Raw genomic sequence first — 21833 nt, 5'->3', positions numbered from 1 at the left:
TGTGTGTGTATATATGTATACACGCACACACACATATATATATATAAAGTAACCCATGAAAACAGACATCAGTTCAGTTGCTCAGTCATGTCTCTGACTCTTTGCGATCCCATGGACTGCAGCACGCCAGGCCTCCCTGTCCATTACCAGCTCCTGCAGCCTACTCAAACTCATGTCCATCATGTTAGTGATGCCATCCAACCATCTCATCCTCTGTCGTCCCATTCTCCTCCTGCCTTCAATCTTTTCGAGCATCGGTCTTTTCCAATGAGTCAGTTCTTCCCATTAGGTGGCCAAAGTATTGGAGTTTCATCTTTAGCGTCAGTCCTTCCAATGAATACTCAGGACTGATTTCCTTTAGGATAGACTGGTTGGATCTCCTTGCAGTCCAACGGACTCTCAAGAGTCTTCTACAACATCATAGTTCCAAAGCATCAATTCTTTGGCACTCAGCTTTCTTTATGGTCCAATTCTCAAATCCATACATGACTACTGGAAAAGCCATAGCTTTGACTAGATGGATCTTTGTTGGAAAAGTAATGTCTCTGCTTTTTAATATACTGTCTAGGGTGGTCATAACTTTTCTTCCAAGGAGCAAGTGTCTTTTAAATTCATGGCTATAGTCACCATCTGGAGTGATTTTGGAGCCCCCCAAAATGAATTCTGTCACTGTTTCCACTGTTTACCCCTCTATTAGTTTTCTGAGTGTTAAGTTTTAAGCCAGCTTTTTCACTTTCATCAAGAGGCTCTTTAGTTCATCTTTGCTTTCTGCCATAAGTGTGGTGTCATCTGCATATCTGAGGTTAGTGATATTTCTCCCAGCAATCTTGATTCCAGCTTATGCTTTATCCAGTCCAGCATTTCTCATGATATACTCTGCCTAGAATTTAAATAAGCAGGGTGACAATATACAGCCTTGATGAAGTTCTTTCCCGATTTGGAACCACTCTGTTGTTCCATGTCTGGTTCTAACTGTTGCTTCTTGACCTTCATACAGATTTCTCAGGAGACAGGATAGGTGGTCTGGTATTCCCAACTTTATGAATTTTCCACAATTTGTTGTGATCCACACACTCAAAGGCTTTGATGTAGTCAATAAAGCAGAGTATATGCTTATCTGGAACTCTCTTGCTTTTTCGATGATCTAAAAGATGTTGGCAATTTGATCTCTAGTTCCTCTACCTTTTCTAAACCCAGCTTGAACATCTGGAAGTTCACGGTTCACGTACTGCTAAAGCCAGCTTGGAGAATTTTGAGCATTACTTTACTAGCGTGTGAGATGAATGCAGTTGTGTGGTAGTTTAAGCATTCTTTGGCATTGCTTTTCTTTGGGATTGGAATGAAAACTGACCTTTTCCAGTCCTATGGCCGTATTGAGTGCAGTACTTTCACAGCATCATCTTTTAGGATTTGAAATAGCTCAACTGGAATTCCATCACCTCCTCTAGCTTTGTTTGTAGTGATGCTTCCTAAGGCCCACTTGACTTCATATTCTAGGATGTCTGGCTCTAGGTGAGTGTCACACCACTGTGATTATTTGAAGATCATTTTTGTATAGTTCTTCTGTGTATTCTTGCCACCTCTTCTTAATATCTTTTGTTTCTGTTAGGTCCACACCATTTCTGTCCTTTATTGAGCCCATTTTTGCATGAAATGTTCCCTGGTATCTCTGCTTTTCCTGAAGAGATCTCTAGTCTTTCCCATTCTGTTGTTTTTCCTCTATTTGTTTGCACTGATTACTGAGGAAGGCTTTCTTATCTTTCCTTGCTATTCTTTGGAAGTCTGCATTCAAATGGGTATATCTTTCCTTTTTTCCTTTGCCTTTCGCTTCTCTGCTTTTCACAGCTATTTCTATTCTTATTTCTTACCTATTTGTGTATAAATATATTTTAAAAAGGAGTTTATATTGGGAGGTAAATTTTTGGAGATTTTTGTATGTAAGAAGATGAGTACTTTTAACTTTGGATTGATAATTTGGCTGGGTTTAGAATTGGATTTCGAAAGATTCTTACATATGTCCTTGTTTTAAAAAATTCTAATCACTTGTTAAAGAGATTGTGTTTTCTCCATTGTATATTCTTGCCTCCTTTATCAAAGATAAGGTGTCCATAGGTGCGTGGATTTATCTCTGGGCTTTCTATTTTGTTCCAGTGATCTATATTTCTGTCTTTGTGCCAGTACCATACTGTCTTGATGACTGTAGCTTTGTAGTATAGCTTGAAGTCAGGCAGGTTGATTCCTCCAGTTCCATTCTTTCTCAAGTTTGCTTTGGCTATTTGAGGTTGTTTGTATTTCCATACAAATTATGAAATTATTTGTTCTAGTTCTTTGAAAAATACCATTGGTATCTTGATAGGGATTGCACTGAATCTATAGATTGCTTTGGATACTATACTCATTTTCACTATATTGATTGCTCCAATCCATGAACATGGTATATTTTTCCATCTATTTTAGTGCTGTTTGATTTCTTTCATCCCACACCAGTATTCTTACCTGAGAAATCCCATGACAGAGGAGCCTGGTGGGCTACATTCCATGAGGTTGCAAGAGAGTTGGACATGACTTATCAGCTAAACAACAGTAGCATATGTTTTCAAACCTTCTTTCCCGTTCTCTTTCTGAAAATTATATCTTACCCACTTTTTAGTATCCCCTATAACTTTATTTCTTTGTACTACATTTTGGATAATTTTCTGTTCCAGTTTACTAGTTCATGTAGAAAAATAGAACAAAAAAAAATAGAGAAACTCTGAAAAAGAGGACTACTAAGTAGTGTTTAGCTCAGTTCAGTCTCTATCAAAATTCCAGTGGTAGCTTTCACAGAAATAGAACAAAGAACAGGTACAGGAAAAGGTGCTCAGCATCACTAATCATTGGGGAAACGCATATGAAAACCACAATGAGATATCACCCCATACCTGTTAGGATGTCTGTCATCAAAAAAATAACGGAGAACAAGTATTGGGGAGAATGTGGAGAGAAGAAAACCCTTGCACACTATTTGGAATGCCAGTTTATACAGCCCATGGAAAACACTGGAGGTTCCCCCTCAAAGACAGAACCACCGTGTGATCCAGTAGTTCTCCCTCTGGGTATATATCCAGAGGGAATGAAAACAATATCTTAAAGAGATAGTCTGCACCCCCATGTTCACTGCAGCATTATTCACAGTAGTCAGGATAAGGCAGTGGTGGCAACAGTGTACTTGTCCATCAGTGGAAGAATGGATAAACATGTAATCTGTATATGTGTGTGTATATGTAAAACATACATGTTACTCAACTGTAAGAAGAGACATCCTTTCATGTGAGACAATATGCATGGACCTTGAATGCTTTATGCTAAGTAAACTAAGTCAGAGAAAAAGACAAATAATGTGTGATATCACTTATACAGTATAGGGAATCTGAACTCATATAAATGGAGACTGGAATGGTGGTTACCAGGGCTGGGTGTTGGGGAGCTGAGTGGAGATGCTGGTCAAAAAGTATAATTTTTATTAAGAAATGATTACATTCGTAGGATCTAATGTATAGCATAGTATTAGTTATAGTTAATAAAGTTTCTAAGACAGTAGATCTTAAATGTTCTCACTAGGAAAAGGAGATGGTAACTGTGTGACATGCCGGCAGCTGTTGAAGGGAGTGTGTGTTAAGCTTACAGTGGTAGGTAAGTTACAGTGGTTATCATTTTGCAGTATATGAATATAACAAACCAACGTATTTGTATACCTTAAAGTAACACAATGTTGCACATCAGTTATATCACAATATAGCTGGAAAAAAGTATATTATAATGCTGCTGCTACTGCTAAGTCACTTCAGCCATGTCCAACTTTGTGCGACCCCATAGACGGCAGCCCACCAGGCTCCCCCATCCCTGGGATTCCCCAGGCAAGAACACTGGAATATGTTGCCATTTCCTTCTCCAATGCATGAAAGTGAAAAGTGAAAGTGAAGTTGCTCAGTTGTATCTGACCCTCAGCAACCCCATGGACTGCAGCCTACCAGGCTTCTCCGTCCATGGGATTTTCCGGGCAAGAGTACTGGAGTGGGGTGCCATTGCCTTCTTTACAATAATAAAAAATGTGATATGACTCATGTATTGATAGGCAGATAATTGGAGGAGTATAGAAGTTCCAGGAATAGCCTCAATATATGTGGGAATTTAGTATTTGATAAAGGTGGTGTCACATATCTCCAGGAAAATATAGCTTATTCAGTAAAAGAACTAGAGGAAACTGTTAGGCATTTTAAAAAATCTGGATGTGGAAAAGACTTTTCTAAGTATTGCACAAATCCAGAATCCATAAAAGATTGATATTTTTGTCTTTGTAAATTTCTGCATGGCAAGAGCTGCCCATGGAAGTCGGAAGTCCAGGTTCAACCAGAAAGAACATTTTTAATTCAAGGCAAATTAAGGTCTAATTTTCCCAATAGATAAATAATTTTTTCAAGTCAGTTAAAAGAAATTCATGAGTTAATAAAAAAAAAGTTAGGTAAAGAATATGGACATCATTCACTGAAAAGGAAATAAAGTGACATTTAAACATATTAAAAGAATATAAAAGATACAAGATGAAGTACACTGAGATATTTTTTTCCTATAGGATTTATATACATCAGTAATTCTCAGTTCTGGGTGTGTATTATCTTTACCTCAGAATCTTAAAAAATACTGATGCCCAGTCTCTAGGTCAGTTAATCTCCCTGATTGTGTCATTGGTGGATCTTCAAAGATCCCTAGAGAATTTTGTTGTGCAGCTAGGGTTTAGAATCAACTGGTATAAGATTCAAGAAGTTTAATCATATATTGTACTAGTGGAGTAAGGGGAAATGGTCTCATGCCTTGCCATTGTATTATATGTAAGTTATACCACCTCAACCAGGGGAAATTGGCAGTAATCAAATTTACAAATGTAGGTGTACTTTTTGACCTGACAGTGTCCTCCTAGATAATTTCCTGTACTCTCACAAGGGCACCTTTGTACAGAATTAGTCAACCATTTGTGAAACAAAAGACTGGAAATGGCCTAAATGTCCATTGATAGATATCTACTTGAACACATTGTAATAATCCATACAGTGTCTGGCTAAAAAAAGCCACAAGGAAGCTCTTTATATACTGATATGGAATCATTTACAAAGTATGTTAAGTGATAAAGGCAGGGTCCAGAGGTCTATATTGTGCTGCCATTTGTGGAAGAACGAATATGTATTTATTTGCTTTACAGGTATAAGATATTTTTGCACAGATAAAGTAGAAATTGCTAGTGTCATCTCCTCTGAGAAGTGCAGCTTGGTGACTATGGCCAGGAGTAGTGTGAAAGTTTGTCATACAAGTAGTGAGTGATTGAGCTGGAATTTTTAATCAAGGTCTTTTGTATTCCAGAGTAGATGTATTTCTTCCCCTTCTGCTTCTACAATACAAATACAGACCTAACACAAAGACTTCGAAATTTTGAAAGCCTATTAGCTTACTATTCAGATAATCAAATCGTTCATACAATTCACAAGCATCATATACTGTAAGGTTTTCTTTTCAAGTGCAGTACTTTGAGATCTTCTCAAACTTGAATTATTGCCTATGATTGATTTTTTTTTTTTTTAAACTTCAAACTAGTAGTCATCTGCCAGCTTAGATAATCCAATTTGCTTGTAACAGTATTAAGTTTTTGGAGGAAGAGAATGGAGGAAAGAGCTTTTGTCTCTTACAGAAATTTTTTCTTTCTTTTTTTAAGGTTTCCATGGGTGAACTACCAAGATGGCAATCTCAACATTTCAATTCCGGTGTTTAGTATTCACGGCAATCATGATGATCCCACAGGGGTAATTATTGTGTTCTTAAAGTTTGTTGAAATTTTAGAAATTTTCTGTTTAATTTGTCTACGGGGAAGCATTCTTCCACTTCTTCCCTGCAACTTTTAGTCAGATTGACTCAGAGATTCAAATTGACTTTTTATCATTCATATAGGCTTTTATACTGCTTTTTAGATACTTTAAAAAATCTGAGATAATAATTGATGTATGAGATATGCTTTTATTTCTTGAGTGCCAAAGTTAGCAATAAGTAACCAGTAGAAGGAATAACATTTAGGAATAAATAAATGTTGGGAATAACCTAACATTTGTATAATGCTTTACAGATTACCGGGTGCTTTTATCTCAAAAATCTCACTGAAAATAATTGTTTCATGAACAGTTTTAAATCTAACTTAGATCATCTTATTTTGTTTGATAAGGAAGTACAGACCATCTTCAGCTTATGATGGTTCGACCTAAGATTTTTCAACTTTACAGTGGTGCAAAACTGACATGCATTCAGTTGAAATCGAATTACGAGTTTTGATCTTTTTTTGGGCTAATGATTTGTGGGAAGATACTCTTCTTGTGATGCTGAGTAAAGACAGCAAGGCCCAGGAGAGTGAAAAATTTGGCTTAAAGCTCAACATTGAGAAAACGAAGATCATGGCATCCGGTCCCATCACTTCATGGCAAATAAATGGGGAAACAGTGGAAACAGTGTCAGACTTTATTTTTTTGAGCTCCAAAATCACTGCAGATGGTGATTGCAGCCATTAAATTAAAAGACGCTTACTCCTTGGAAGAAGAATTATGAGTAACCTAGATAGCATATTCAAAAGCAGAGACATTACTTTGCCGACTAAGGTCCGTCTAGTCAAGGCTATGGTTTTTCCAGTGGTCATGTATGGATGTGAGAGTTGGACTGTGAAGAAGGCTGAGCGCCGAAGAATTGATGCTTTTGAAGTGTGGTGTTGGAGAAGACTCTTGAGAGTCCCTTGGACTGCAAGGAGATCCAACCAGTCCATTCTGAAGGAGATCAGCCCTGGGATTTCTTTGGAAGGAATGATGCTAAAGCTGAAACTCTAGTACTTTGGCTACCTCATGCGAAGAGTTGACTCATTGGAAAAGACTCTGGGAGGGATTGGGGGCAGGAGGAGAAGGGGACGACAGAGGATGAGATGGTTGGATGGCATCACTGACTCGATGGACGAGAGTCTTGAGTGAACTCCGGGAGTTGGTGATGGACAGGGAGGCCTGGTGTGCTGTGATTCATGGGGTCGCAAAGAGTTGGACACAACTGAGCAACTGAACTGAACTGAAAGTAATCTCAAAATATCATTTTATTTTTTCTGGTCATTAATGTATTATAAATCACTATTCAGCTGGTCTTGTTTTCCTCACATCTTGAGAGGTCTGCTTAATACGACAAATAACTGATTCCATAGCTGGTTTTATTTTTCAGCGGAGAAGACATGATAAATTTTGATGAAACGTTAACTTTGCATTTAGCATGTGATTCTGTTCACAGTGATAGAAAAAAGGATAGCACATACTTTACTATTGTAATCTTGTTTTGACAAGGCATTATCTTCATCTAGGTTTTTATAACTGCTATACAGAATATACTTTTAATAAGTAATAACATGATATGCAGATTATTTATTTTTAGATATACAGTAATATTCTTTGAAAATATTTTGCATAGGCAGATGCACTCTGTGCCCTGGATATTTTAAGTTGTGCTGGATTTATCAATCACTTTGGACGTTCATTGTCTGTGGAGAAGATAGACATTAGTCCAGTTTTGCTTCAGAAAGGAAGCACAAAAATTGCTCTATATGGCTTAGGTAAGATGGCTTTATATTACTATTTATGTTGATAAATGTTTAATTGTTTAAGCAACTAGGAAATCAAATTCTGGAGTTCACTTTGTTGTTTGGAAAGAAGTGAGGCAAATCTAATTATTCCTTATGGGTGACTTTAAATAATGTTACAACATTTTGGTGAACATTTTTCATTATTTTATAAGCACCAATATGGTAAAGAATCTGCCTGCAGTGCAGGAGACCCAGGTTCAATCCCTGAGTCAGGAAGATCCCCTGGAAAAGGGAATGGCTACCCACTCCAGTATTCTTGTCTGGAGAATTCCACGGACAGAGGAGCCAGGCAGGCTACGGTCCATCAGGTTTTCAAGAGTCAGACATGAAGGACCGACTGACATTTCATTTCAATAGTCCTTGAGATTTGTTTTTAATAGCAGTTTTGATGAAAAAATATTTTTCCCTTAGTAGCTATTGTTTATTTTTTCTTTCTTTTTTTTCTTTTAGACTCAGACAAGAATCCTGAACATCAGAACCGTAGAGTAATTTAGAAAAACTGCATTTTTATATTTTGGAAGTCTTTGAAAGGTTTTAAGTTTCACTGTCCAATACAGTAATCATGTGGATATCAGGCACTAGAAAAGTGGTTAGTCTAAATTGAGTCATGCTATAAGTATAAAATACATATTAGATTTTAAAGACAGAAAAAAATGTAAAATACCTTACTCAGATGTTGGGTTACATAAAATATATTAAAATTAATTTTACCAATTTCTTTTACTTATTTTAATGTGGCTACTAGAAAATTTAAAATTACATATTTGGCCCATTTTGGTGGCTCACATGATATTTTTATTAGTGCTAGTTTAAAACTGTCATCTACAATGCTCAGAAAATTTTCTTTATCAACTTCTGAAATTCATTTAGTTTCCAGTAGGTAAAAGCTTGTTCGCTAGGCTTTATTACATGTGAATGGAAGACTATTTTTGTTTGTTGTTCTTCAGTGGCTAAGTTGTGTCTGACTCTTGTGACCTCATTGAGTTCGTCCTTCACTATCTCCTGGAGTTTGCTCAGATTCATGTCCATTGAGTAGGTGATGTTATCTAGCCATCTCATCCTCTGCTGCTCCTTTCTTTTGCCTTCAATGTTTCCCAGCATCAGGGTCTTTTCCAATGAGTTGGCTCTGCATCAGGTGGCCAAAGTATTGGAGTTTCAGCTTCAGCATCAGTCCTTCCAATTGATATTCAGGGTTAATTTCCTTTAGGATTGACTGGTTTGATCTCCTTACAGTCCAAGGGACTCTTCAAGAGTCTTCTCCAGCACCACAGTTTGAAACCATCAATTCTTTTGCACTCAGCCTTCTTTATGGTCCAGCTCTTACATCCATACATGACTACTGGGAAAACCATTTTCAGCATGCATTCAGAGTGTATTTTTTGTGTCTTCATTTGGTTAAGTTCAGTTTGATATCTGTTATATGAATACAATAATTTTATTGTTTTTGATGTGTATCGTTTAGTCGTTAAATTGTGCCCGACTCTTTGCGACTCCATGAACTGTAGCCCACCAGGCTCTTGCATCCGTGGAATTTTCCAGGCAAGAACACTGGAGTGGGTTGCCATTTCCTAAGTATTATAAAATTTATACTTCATGTTAAACCAGTTTTAAAGTACTCCAGGGGAAATTGAGAAAAAACTCATGCTGTAACTAACCTCAACATAGTTTTCATTATTTTTTGAGTGATTTTAGTATAATAGAAGCCTTAGTACCCATTTCTCTTTGTATGTGTTTTTAAAGAATAATTAAGAATAATTATGTATATGTTTTTAAAGAATAATTAAGATGGATGGTTTATTTAAATACTTTGTGTAGGAAGTGTAGAGTCTTTGCCCAGGTTACATAATTTTGCCAACAAATAGAAAAGCATCATGGCAATCTCTATTTCAGAGATACAGAAGATGAGATCAAAATATTATGTCTGATTTTTGCAAGTGATAGAGCAGGAAGTAAAATACACTTAAAAAAAAACACTCCTGATATTTTAATCACTGTAACATTAGGGATCATATCTGAAGAAAATGATTGATCCTTACACTTTGAAACCAGGGACAAACCCCATTATGCCTTAGTCACTGCCAGAAGCAAACTGCTTCCGTCATCCCTTTCCGCAAGCTCTTATCTCATCCTGTTCTATTTTCCTTAACTGGACTCAGTCTCTACCCTCCAGCGCTACTCTCACCCCAGCTCTGTATATGCTGCTGTTGCTAAGTCGCTTTAGTTGTGTCCGACTCTGGGCGACCCCATAGACAGCAGCCCACCAGGCTCCTCCATCCACAGGACTCTCCAGGCGAGAATACTGGAGTGGGGTGTCATATTCTAGAGCCCTTTTTAGTTAGCAGACTCCTCATATCATCAGTTCCTGAATGCTCTCTGTGCTGTGTCACTCTCAGTGACACTGGCCTACGAGGCTCCTGTGTTTCTGCAGTTTTCTCCTGGCCTCTCACAGGCTCTAGGGTGGAAGGGCTGGAGGGCAAGTCCCTGCTCTCCTTGCTTCCCGCTGCCACCTGCTGTCCTTCCTTTTCAGATACCCTTGAAGCTAACTGCCAACCAGTAAACTGCCCTTTCCATTACCTCAGTTTTCTTACCTGCTTACCTTCCAGTTTTGTCAGTGTTCTCAGTGCTTCTGCAGCTAAGTAGATCAACCTTCTAATGCCCTGGATTTTCATGTCTTGCCTTTTTTGTCCCAGTCATACGTTCCACCATCATTTCAATTGCCAGCACTAGGAGTTCTCTCTAGAAGCTAGACCTCTTCTAGCTCTTAATACTTCTGCAGCATTGACTTTTCTTCCTTAATCACTCTGTGAAGTAGTAACCTTGTCCTCCCACTGATAATTGCCTTCTTAGCATCCTGACTTGCCTTTTATAGCATTTAAAGTTATAATTTGCATGTTTATTTTCATTGACCTATACTAGACTAAGATTATCCTTTGGGGAATTAGGAAGAGTTATTTAAAAATCATTAAATTATTTAAAAGCACACTTTTTATTTAAAAGCATAATATATATAAAACTATTATTTTTAAGTACATTTTAAAATCTCATCCCTTTTAATGTCATTTCCTGTGTATTTTACAATGTATATGTTAGATCAAGAGTACACATAGAAAAAATAGAGTAGAAAACAATATTATTAAAAATTTTAATAAGACTATGAGCATAGAAAACAGATTTTTATTCTACATTTTCTAGATTTTGAAGGTATGTATGCTTGACATGGAAAACATACTTTGAATGCAACTAACTGCTCAGCAGATTTCCCTGGTGGCTCAGCAGTGAAGACTTCCCCTGCCAATACTGGACACTTGTAGGAGACTTGAGTTCAATCCCTGGGTCGGGAAGACCCCCTTGGAGGAGGAAATGGCAACCCACTCCAGTCAGTACTTGCCTGGGAAATCTCACGAACAGAGGAGCCTGATGGGCTACAGTCCATGGGGTCACAAAGAGTCTGACACGACTGAGCGACTAAACAAAAACAACTGCTCAGCAGCTGTCAGGCATGAACTTGGAACGTTTTCATTTGTGAATAATGATATCAGATTTCAGATATCTCTCTGATAGGAAAATGAGATACTCAGAGAAGCACGTAATTTAGAAGCAAAACTTAAAATAATGTAATGTCTATTTCAGGATCCATTCCAGATGAAAGGCTCTATCGAATGTTTGTCAACAAAAAAGTAACAATGTTGAGACCCAAAGAAGATGAGAACTCTTGGTTTAACTTATTTGTGATTCATCAGAACAGGTAAAAGTTTTGTCTCTGAAAATTCTTGAGTCAAATATTGAGGCTCCCCAAATCTCTGTTTCTAAGCTTACCTATATTTTAGTAAAGGGCTCCTTATTCCTTGAAAGCTGTCAGTGCGGGATCAGGCAAACTTAGATAGGCATTGTATGACTGCATCTTGAAATCATTTTCAATATATATTCATACTTATTAATACAAATGAGTATTTCTAGCATATGGGTAAGAAATACCAAAAACCATAAAATGAATGCTCCTAAATTCAGAAGGAAGTGGAACATGAGCAATACATTACCCCATGCCCTTTTCTGACCCTATCTTTTTCTACATACTTTATAGGGAAGCACTATCTTCACTTTTTATTTAATCTGTCCATAGCTTGCTTTATTGTTCAATTACACACTTATTCATGAGTCATCTTTATTTGGTTTTGGTATAACTGGAACCATGCTTTATATTTTGCAGTTGGCTTATTTTTGTTCAACAGTATGTTACTTCAGAATGAAAGTGTCAGTCATTAGTCGTGTCTGACTCTTGTGACCACATGGACTGTAGCCTGCCAGGTTCTGCTGTCCATGGGATTCTCCAGGCAAGAATACTGGAACGGGTAGCCATTCCCTTCACCAGGGAATCTTCCCAACCCAGGGATCAAACCCAGGTCTCCTGCACTGCAGGTGGATTCTTTACCACTGAGCCACCAGGGAAGCCGTATGTCACTATGATTCATTTTGCTGCTTAACAGCATAGCTCTTTTTCACTCATGTATACATTTCAACTTTTTCGCCTGTTTGATGAGTGTTTTGTTATTTCCGGATTTTTTTTTTTTTTAATCTTTTTGTTAGGAACATTCTTTTCTTTTTCTTTTTGGTATATGTGCTGCTGAAGTGAGCACAGGAATATTCTTATACGTTACTCCTGGTACATATATACAGGTGTTTTTCCAGAATATTAAATATAGGTAGATCAGCGTTTTTTTGTTGGTAGTTTTAAGAAATTTAATCTGGTGGCAGGGTATAAGGTTGATTGAAAGGAGATAGAGATTTGAAGAAACAAGATTTATTATGTGACAATTATAGTAAAAAAGTGTGAGCTGGTACCAGTGGTGGCAGTGAAATGACATATAAGGAACAAAGTTGAAAAGTTACTGAAAAAGAATCTGAAGGGATTTGGAGCCTGATTATATAATTGCTTCTTATTATTAAATAGTATTATTTATTGAAGAGATATTTATTGACTGTAGAATACTCTGGTACTTGTCCATCACCACAACTCAGTGAAAGAAAGGTTTTAGGCTGCAGTGTTATGTTGCCTTATGCCTCTTGAATAAACATGGTGAGTTTCAAAGGAGAAACAGGACAGGGTTTTGATATGTTGGTTTCTCTGTAACAGGGAGTTTGTTCCTTCTCTTGCTGAAAGCTTCCCAGTTCTGCTACACTTTCTGCTTTCCCCAAGTAGGAATAAGTCAGAAGGAATGGCCGTAAGCCATTCCATACCAGAATGAGAGGTGGAGTGGCAGCATTGGTAAGAGGAATGGATAATATAATGTTGGTATGGCTGGTTGCTGTTAAGGGTGATGTTAATAATCTTGATCATTTGATTAAGGTGGTGTAGACCAGGTTTCTCCACTGGAAAGGTCACATCTTCTACTTTATAATAATAAATATATTGGGAAAAATACATTGAGACTATGTGAATATCCTGTTTCTCCTTAGACTTTGACCTGCAGGCTTTAGCATCCACTGGTGTATCTTGATGGGGAAACAGTGTCAGACTTTATTTTTCTGGGCTCCAAAATCACTGCAGATGGTGATTGCAGCCATTAAATTAAAAGACGCTTACTCCTTGGAAGAAGAGTTATGACCAACCTAGATAGCATATTCAAAAGCAAAGACATTACTTTGTCAACAAAGGTCTATCTAGTCAAGGCTATGGTTTTCCCAGTGGTCATGTATGGATGTGAGAGTTGGACTGTGAAGAAGGCTGAGTGCCGAAGAATTAATGCTTTTGAACTGTGATGTTGGAGAAGACTCTTGAGAGTCCCTAGGACTGCAAGGAGATCCAACCAGTCCATCCTAAAGGAGATCAATCCTGGGTGTTCATTGGAAGGACTGATGTTGAAGCTGAAACTCCAATACTTTGGCCACCTGATATGAAGAGCTGACTCATTGGAAAAGACCCTGATGCTGGGAAAGATTGAGGGCAAGAGGAGAAGGGGACAACAGAGGATGAGATGGTTGGATGGCATCACCGACTCAATGGACATGGGTTTGGGTGGACTCCGGGAGTTGGTGATGGACAGGGAGGCCTGGTGTGCTGTGGTTCATGGGGTTGCAAAGAGATGGACACGACTGAGTGACTGAACTGAACTGAAGGTGCCTCTTGTTTCCAGTAATTAATGCTGTGGTGGTGTTTGTAACTTTTTAAATTTCCCTTATTCTTTCTATAATTATTGACTGAAAGTCTTCTGTTAGGAAAATTTGTCATTCTCGTTTATTTACTTATTCATTCCATTCATTTATTTGTGTTACTTTAGACTCAAATATTTATTTTATTTTTTGAGGTACAATCCAGTATTAGCAGTTTTTGTTGTTGCTTACTTTGTTTCAACTCTGACCATTGAGAGCATTTTCATATCGGCTTCTGTGCTCTTTCAGCAAACCCTCTTCCTTTTTGTTTTTTGAGCTATGTCATTAACCTTCCAGTCCTACAAGATGCTCCAGGCTCCACTTGTATTTTTCTCCCAAGCCCAGGAATCAACTACTTCGCCAAGGAGCCCTAATTGCTTTCATCGGAGAGTCGTATTTAGAAACCCAGATATGGCCACTAAGTGTGCTTAGTGCTACTGCCGGTCTCCATAGCCCTCATGACTAGAGTTAAAGGAATATATGTATATTTACTAATTCATGCATACATATTTGTATGTATATATGTGTTTGAGCAAACTCCCGGATATGGTGAAGGACAGGGAAGCCTGGCATGCTGCCGTCCATGGGGTCGCAGAGTCAGACATGACTGAGCAACTGAACAACAAATATGTGCGTTAAAAAAAAAAAAACCCTAGTGCAAGTTCATACTGATTCGAATCCAGCCCTACAGGGTTCATTTTTGTCTTCTCCCTTATTTGAGAGTTCTTTTTCTAATAGAAACCTGGATTGTATCATCTTTATGTTTACTTACTTTTTTAATCTTAATTCACATATAAAGTAATTTTAAAATTGAGAAAATTTGCCAGCCAGGATTCAGTGTTTGTATATTATTTTAGTCCATAGCCTTAAACTATATCTAGTAAAAAACACCACTTTCTAAAGTTACTTAGGTCAGTTCCTTTTCCCCTATCCCTTCATTGTCGTTATAATAGGTTTTTATTGTGATGCTGTTAGGGTCATTTTTCACCATCAACATTCTTACATACTTATTGTTTTCAGGGTAAGTATGTTTTCAGGGCCTTGTTAAAAAAAACAAACTGATTTTCTCATACAGAGCAAGAATTTTTGGGCCTTTTACATTTTACTTTATTTCCTATTTGTTTCTATATGTTGATCAGTTTTCTTTTTCTTGCAGCGAAAGAAGGTAAACCCTAAACAGATTTTGTCATGCAAAACATTTCCACAAGGATGCTCTAATAGGCTTCTATGTCATAAGTCAGAGTCAACCCACCAGCGTAATTCTCCCTTTTCCTGTGCTCCAGGAAGGCACACATACATCATGTTTATTTGAGTTATTCTGCTCTCTTCAGTCATTGTGATAGCATTATACATTTTTTTACATAAAAGTGTTTTTTTACATAAACATTCCTAATACCTGAGCTTTTTTGATTTCACCTCCTGCTCTTCCGTGCATTCATTCTGCTCAGCTACACTGGTCCCCTTGCTGCTCTTGAACTCACTGGAAACATTCCCATGTCAGTGCCTTTGCCATCAATTTCCTCCCTCTGCCTAGGTCTCAGGCATTCCTGGTCCCTCATCTCCATGCTCTGCTACTTGTCTGCTGTCAGAGAGGCTTTTCTGGACCACCCTGTGTATAGTAGCCTCCCTTTTGCATGTAACTTTTCCCTTTATTTTTCTATGTAGCCCCTATCACTACCTGATAAAACTTTATATAAAAAACATAGATATATATATGTATATGTGTATGTGTATGCATATACATGAGCATATTGTGTTATTGCTAGTTTCCCCCATTTGAGCAAGGACTTTGTTCATGTCTTCAGGATCTAGAAGAGACCTGGGAAACCTGACACATATAGACACTCAGTAAGTGTTTGCTGAGTGAATGAATGTCGGCTGGCCTCAGTTGAATGCTGGTTGAAGTCGTTGAACACTTGTACTTAAATTCTCAGTGATATAAATCAATATTGTGGAAAATTTTTTTCTTCTCTTTGGGTTTTCAAATATCTTTTAATAATAGCAGCTAAACTAGGTATAAAATAAGGGTTTGGAAATCACATCCATACAATATTTTATTTAATATTGAAAACTCTTATCTCTTATATAAGACTTGACATTCTCATTGTTTTAATCAGTAAAAGAATTATGTTAAAAGTGATGGGACATATAAGCTTAGGTTAAACTCACTGTCATCTTCTGTTTTTTGTTTGGTGTACACTCAGACCAGTTTATAGGTTTTTACTCTTTCTAGACTCATGCTTTTCTGGCTTTCCCATAGGGAGAGTTATTCCTCTTTACCTTTTGTGACCTGCCTCTGTGTGGAATTGACTGCTTTCTCTTTTGAGGCTTTTACTTGTCTGTGTCCTGCAAGCTTGTAAACCCTTTGAGATTAGGAATTAGATATTATCTTTGTATTCCCAACCCCTTGAATTCTTTCTGGCTTACAGAAGGGATAATAAATCTTTAGTGACTGGAGAAAGACTTATTATGAAGTTGTTTTATATCTCTGGACATTTATAATACTTGTTTTTAAAAATCTTGGCATAGGAGTAAACACGGAAGTACCAACTTCATTCCAGAGCAGTTTTTGGATGACTTCATCGATCTTGTTATCTGGGGCCATGAACATGAGTGTAAAATAGCTCCAACCAAAAATGAACAGCAGCTCTTCTACGTGTCACAGCCTGGAAGTTCAGTGGTCACTTCTCTTTCCCCAGGAGAAGCTGTAAAGAAGTGAGTAATGATTATATTTTCCAAATCAATTCTTAAAAATATTTTCTATAATTATCTGATCATCTCATAGGCCAAAAGTACTGATGGTGCTGTTACTTATATGATAAATTTATTTATAAAGACTGATCATTCCATATACTATTATGATTTTTCTAGATTTTAAGCTGTTTTCAGCAGGAGTGAAATACCCCAGTGGTATTAATGATTTTGCTGTTCATTAGGCCAATTCAAGGCTAACATTTTTTATTAATTAAATTTTAAGTTAGAATGCTATAGGAAAGTTGATGGATGAGTAGATTTTATTCTGGGGAAGAAGAATGTTTACATTTTTTCCTGTGATATAACATTAAGATCAAATTACTAAAAGTCTTCCTTGGTGGTCCAGTGGTTAAAAATCTGCCTTGCAATGTGCGAGACACAGGTTCGATCCGTGATCAGGGAACTAAGATCCCACATGGCACGAAGCAACTAAACCCAGGCGCCACAACTACTAAGCGTTGCATGCCACAACTAGAAAGTCCACAGCCAAATAAATAAATATTAAAAAAAAAATCAAATTACTAAACATTTTTTAAGGAGGGGAGGTTGTAAGGATTTTGTAGACATTAACAAATATGATCGTTTTGATGTGCACATCTTCCTGAGGAAGTTTACAATGTGACTAGGTTTTCATTTCCCTCCTCATTTCAGACACATTGGTTTGCTGCGTATTAAAGGAAGGAAGATGAATATGGAGAAAATTTCTCTCCGAACAGTGAGGCAGTTTTTCATGGATGATGTTGTTCTGGCTGATCATCCAGACATTTTTAACCCAGATAATCCTAAAGTAACACAAGTCATACAGAACTTCTGCTTGGAGAAGGTAATTCTTCTAGATAAAGGTCAATGAAATCTATTTTAGTTGAGAGGTTATTTACATTGAATTAAATACTTCAGTAGACTAGAAGGAAAACATTACATTTGCTATATTCTCATGAAACCTTTAAGGAACCACTGTTCAGTAAATGAGTTTAGGTGTATTAAAGGTTTTTTTTTAAGTCTTTGGGATGGAAGAATGCTACATATAGAGGAAACTTTAAGCCCCCCTCCCAGATCCTTTCCTCCTTCTCAGAGATATATGTATAATCGCTTTTCTCTTTTTATCCTGATTTGATAATTTGTTCATTTTATTAATGAAAACAGTAACTTTGATTGGGGAATCGCAGGATTCTATGGTAGATGAGGAGAACCTTAGCCTAGTAATCTCCCTCACACATCCTCTCACCCTGAAATCTACCTCCAGATAAAATCTTGAAATGTGTCTGCTAGGGCTTCCCTGGTCGCTCAGCTGGTAAAAGATTCTCCTGCAATGCAGGAGATCCTGGTTCAGTCCTGGGTTGGGAAGATCCCCTGGAGAAGGGATAGGCTACCCACTCCAGTATTCTTGGGTTTCCCTGGTGGCTTAGATGGTAAAGAGTCTGCTTACAATGCAACAGACCTCGGTTTGATCCCTGGGTTGGGAAGATCCCCTGGGGGTGGGCATGGCAACCCACTCCAGTATTCTTGCCTGGAGAATGCCATGGACTGAGGAATCTGGTGGGCTACAGTCCCTGGGGTCGCAATGAGTCAGACATGATTGAGTGATTAAACAGCACAGGGACCATGTCACTTCAGTGTAAGTCGCATACCTCCTCCCATACAGATCACCATCCCTAAACCTCTGCAGAATTTCTTAAGCCACTTTGAAGTTGGATGAATGCATTTGATAATATGGAACTTGACATCTTAATATAGTAAGTCTCCTACGCATGAACCTTCAAGTTGCAAACTTTGAAAGATGCGGACATGCGTTTCCTGTCCCATCACTTAAATTAGTTCACATGTCTGGTGTACATTGTCACATGCATGCATCCTCTGCAAATGGCTGTACTCTGGTGTACTGCGCTGTACAGAGGGCTTCCCTGGTGGCTCAGCAGTAAAGCGTCTGCCTGCAGTGCAGGAGATATGGGTTTGATCACTGGGTTGGGAAGGTCCCCTGGAGAAGGAACTGGCAAGCCACTCCAGTATTCTTGCCTGGAGACTCCCAGGCAAGAGGAGCATGGTGGGTTATAGTCCATGGGGTCGCAAGAATCTGACACGACTTAGTGACTAAACCACCACAACCACTGTACAGTATCTTTATTTCAAGCTGAAGAATGTCTGGAAGGAAGAGTAAAAGCAGCAGTGATGTAGCTGGTACTGTTTTACTTTTCAAAGTGCCACATTTAAAATTAAAAATGTTTTCTTTATTTTTTGTGTTTGTTTTTATGTATTTTTATATGAAAAGTATTATAAACCTATTTGTGCATGTGTGCCAAGTTGCTTCAGTTGTGTCTGACTCTTTGCAACCCTTTGGACTGTAACCCACCAAGCTCCTCTGTCCATGGGATTCTCTATGCAAGAATACTGGAGTGGGTTGCCATGCGGTCCTCCAGGGAATCTTCCTGACCCAGGGATCAAACTTGCATCTCTATGTCTCCTGCATTGGCAGACGAGTTCTTTACCACTAGCACCAGCTGGGAAACCTGTTACAGTATAGGATTATGTATCCGATTGTGTTAGTTGAGTACCTAGGATAACTGTTGGACTTACGGACAAATTAGACTTACAGATTTGCTGTTGGAACAGAAGTTGTTCATATGTAACATTAATTGCTAACACTTACTCAGTTCTTACTCTGTGTATGCTCTTCTGCTTTGCACTTTATTCTCATAAAAAGCATGATGATAATGGTAATTGTCACTACTGTTCATTGCTTGTATATTCCGGACACTGTTGACAGCATTTTGCATTTAACCCACTTAGCAATGCTATAGGACGGTAGAGTCTACCATCCACATTTTATAGAAAGAGGAGCTGAACCTTAAAGTGAGGCAAATGTGATAACCACTAAACTGCAGAAACGCCCACTGGAGCTGAACCTTAAAGTAACTCACCCAATGTCACAACTTTACTAGCTTCATGTAACTCACATAACTAAAGGTTTAGGTTTGCTGGCTTCAAGATGACTAGATTCAGAAACTCAAAGTAAGATAGCAGGCCCTTCTGTCTCTGTTTCCATGTTTAGTCCTGTGCCACCCAGTCCTGTGGTTTTTATCTTAAGCTTCTCATGCGGTGGCCCACAGACTTACATTGCCTTTACAGCTGAAAGAATCATTTTTTCCCCAGTGGTTCCAGATAAACCCCTTAAACATTGAGTTTCCCTGGATTGAGGTCATGTGCTTATCCCTGAACCTGATCTCTCAGGCGAGGGAGATGGAGCATGAGTGAGTGGGTTGTCCCTGCCTACTCAGGGAGCGCAGGGTCTCTCAGTCTTGGCACAGCTGACAGTTTAGACTGGGAAATGTTTTGTTGTGGGAGCTTGTTCTGTGCATGGTGGGATTTTTACAAGTTCTCTCTGACCTCTACCACCAGATGCCAGCCAGAAGTACCTCTTCCCCCTAGTCATGACAATATCTTTATTTTGAGGTTGAAGAAATGCTTGAAAATGCAGAACGGGAACGTCTGGGAAATTCTCAGCAGCCAGAGAAGCCTCTTATACGACTGCGAGTAAGTCCTATTTAGATGAATTTAGCTTTATTGATTTTCAAAGGAGAGTTTTGTACAGTTTACATGAAATTTTTTTTTTTTTGGTAAAGTAGCAAAGAGAGTACATATAGTAAAAAGAGCTGTCATCATTGGTGAAGAAAATAATAAAGCAGCCAGTATTTGATTTAATTGTAGTTTCATTCCTTTCTATAAACTTTTTATTTTATATTGAGGTATAGCTGATTAAAAATGTTGTGACAGTTTCGAGTGGACAGTGAAGGGACTCAGCCATACATATATGTGGTCTCCCCCGTATCCCCCGCATCCAGGCTGCCACACAACATTGGTAAAGTTCCATGTACTCTGTATATAGTAGGTCCTTGTTGACTATCCATTTTAGTTCGTTCTGATAGGTTTGACGTTTTTGTTTTCTTGCTTCCTTCATTTCTAAATAGTGTTGTATTGACTAGGTTGGCCGAGCTCTCGGACTTCATTGCCTGCGGCTCCCCACTCTCCCCTCCTTCCAGGCACTTGGACTTCTTGCAGTGCCTCAGACATATCAGACCTGCTCACTTCCTCCAGGTCTGTTCATGTCACCCAAGTAGTCACCTCAGTGGACCCCAGCCTGGTTAAGATTGTAACCCCCAGGCCCTCTCTCCAGCACTGCTGATTTCACTTACCCTTCTCTACGTCTTCTTTTTTCCCCACAACACATCCACCTGAACTACGACATTCAATTTATTTGTTTATTTATTTTGGTTATTATTTATCCTCAGCTACCACACTATCTGCTCTATGGAAGCATGGAACTTTGTGAAGCTTGTTAACTAATGTAGCCAAAGATCCCAGAACAGTCCCTGGCAATTGCACGTGCTTAATAAATACGTGGCAAGAACTGACATTTCAGAGTTAGAAAATTCTAAGAAATCAAAGTGTTTCCTGTGACTCTAAACCTGCTTATCTTTTGCATCATGATATTCACAAATAACAACAGACTTCTTTTTTTTTCCACCCCGTGCCTTTCTCTTCTAGCTCCTCCCTTTTCTGATTTTCTTCCCCCCAAAATAATACATTGTCTATATTGCTCATATAACAGTCTCTTCCTCAGTCCACTATAATCAAGGCTGTGACACCACCATCTCAGGTGGAAAATGCAACCTTCAATTGTCAAATCCAGTAGATTTTTTTTCATCTTAGTTAGTGAGTCACTCTTCAGCATTCTCTTCTACAAGTTTTCTTTGTCCCTTCCTATATTTTACTTAGTTCTGTGTCCAGTCTAGGCATATGATCACCTATAGAATGATGGTTCCCAAATTTTGACCTACCCCTGAGACCTCCTTGTTGGAGTACAAGAGTCCTTCTCAAGCCTTGTGCCCAAGGGATATGGCCCTCAAACTGCAGCAGCACTGGCATCACCTGGGCAATTCTTAAAAATACAGAATCTCAGGCTCCGTATTAAACCCACTGGACTGCATTTTAACAGGATCCCCCAAAGATTTATATGCACGTGACAATTTGAGAAGCCCTGGGCCGTACGGGATGAAGGTAAAGAGGACAGTCTAGAGTCAGACTGGTTTGATTCCGGCTCTGTCAGTAGCTATGTGACCTTGAGCCACTGGGTCTGTTGTCCCTGGGTATGTGCTTCCTAGATCTGAGTGAATTCTCTCCATCTCGTTGTTATTGCTGTAGCTGAGCCCGGATGCTCTCTTAGCTGGCCTGCAGCTGCACCTTCCTACCTGAC

At 38.5% G+C, this 21833-nt stretch overlaps 1 protein-coding gene across 3 annotated transcripts in view; it reads left to right on the top strand.

Annotated features, from left to right (window-relative positions):
- MRE11 (MRE11 homolog, double strand break repair nuclease) overlaps positions 1–21833 on the top strand; it is a 79504-nt gene that overhangs the window by 10989 nt on the left and 46682 nt on the right. For all 3 annotated transcript variants that reach the window (XM_040257811.1, XM_040257812.1, XM_040257813.1), the window contains 6 exons: positions 5744–5831; positions 7513–7654; positions 11315–11429; positions 16361–16546; positions 17237–17408; positions 20033–20113. In XM_040257811.1, coding sequence (XP_040113745.1) covers positions 5744–5831; positions 7513–7654; positions 11315–11429; positions 16361–16546; positions 17237–17408; positions 20033–20113 — 784 coding nt within the window. The remainder of the gene's footprint in view (positions 1–5743; positions 5832–7512; positions 7655–11314; positions 11430–16360; positions 16547–17236; positions 17409–20032; positions 20114–21833) is intronic.

Source organism: Oryx dammah, unplaced genomic scaffold, assembly GCF_014754425.2.
Source record: "Oryx dammah isolate SB20612 unplaced genomic scaffold, SCBI_Odam_1.1 HiC_scaffold_17, whole genome shotgun sequence".
NCBI classification, from domain to species: Eukaryota; Metazoa; Chordata; class Mammalia; order Artiodactyla; family Bovidae; genus Oryx; species Oryx dammah.
The sequence above is the reverse complement of the archived record's forward strand: the minus strand, read 5'-3'. Positions and strand labels throughout refer to the sequence as shown.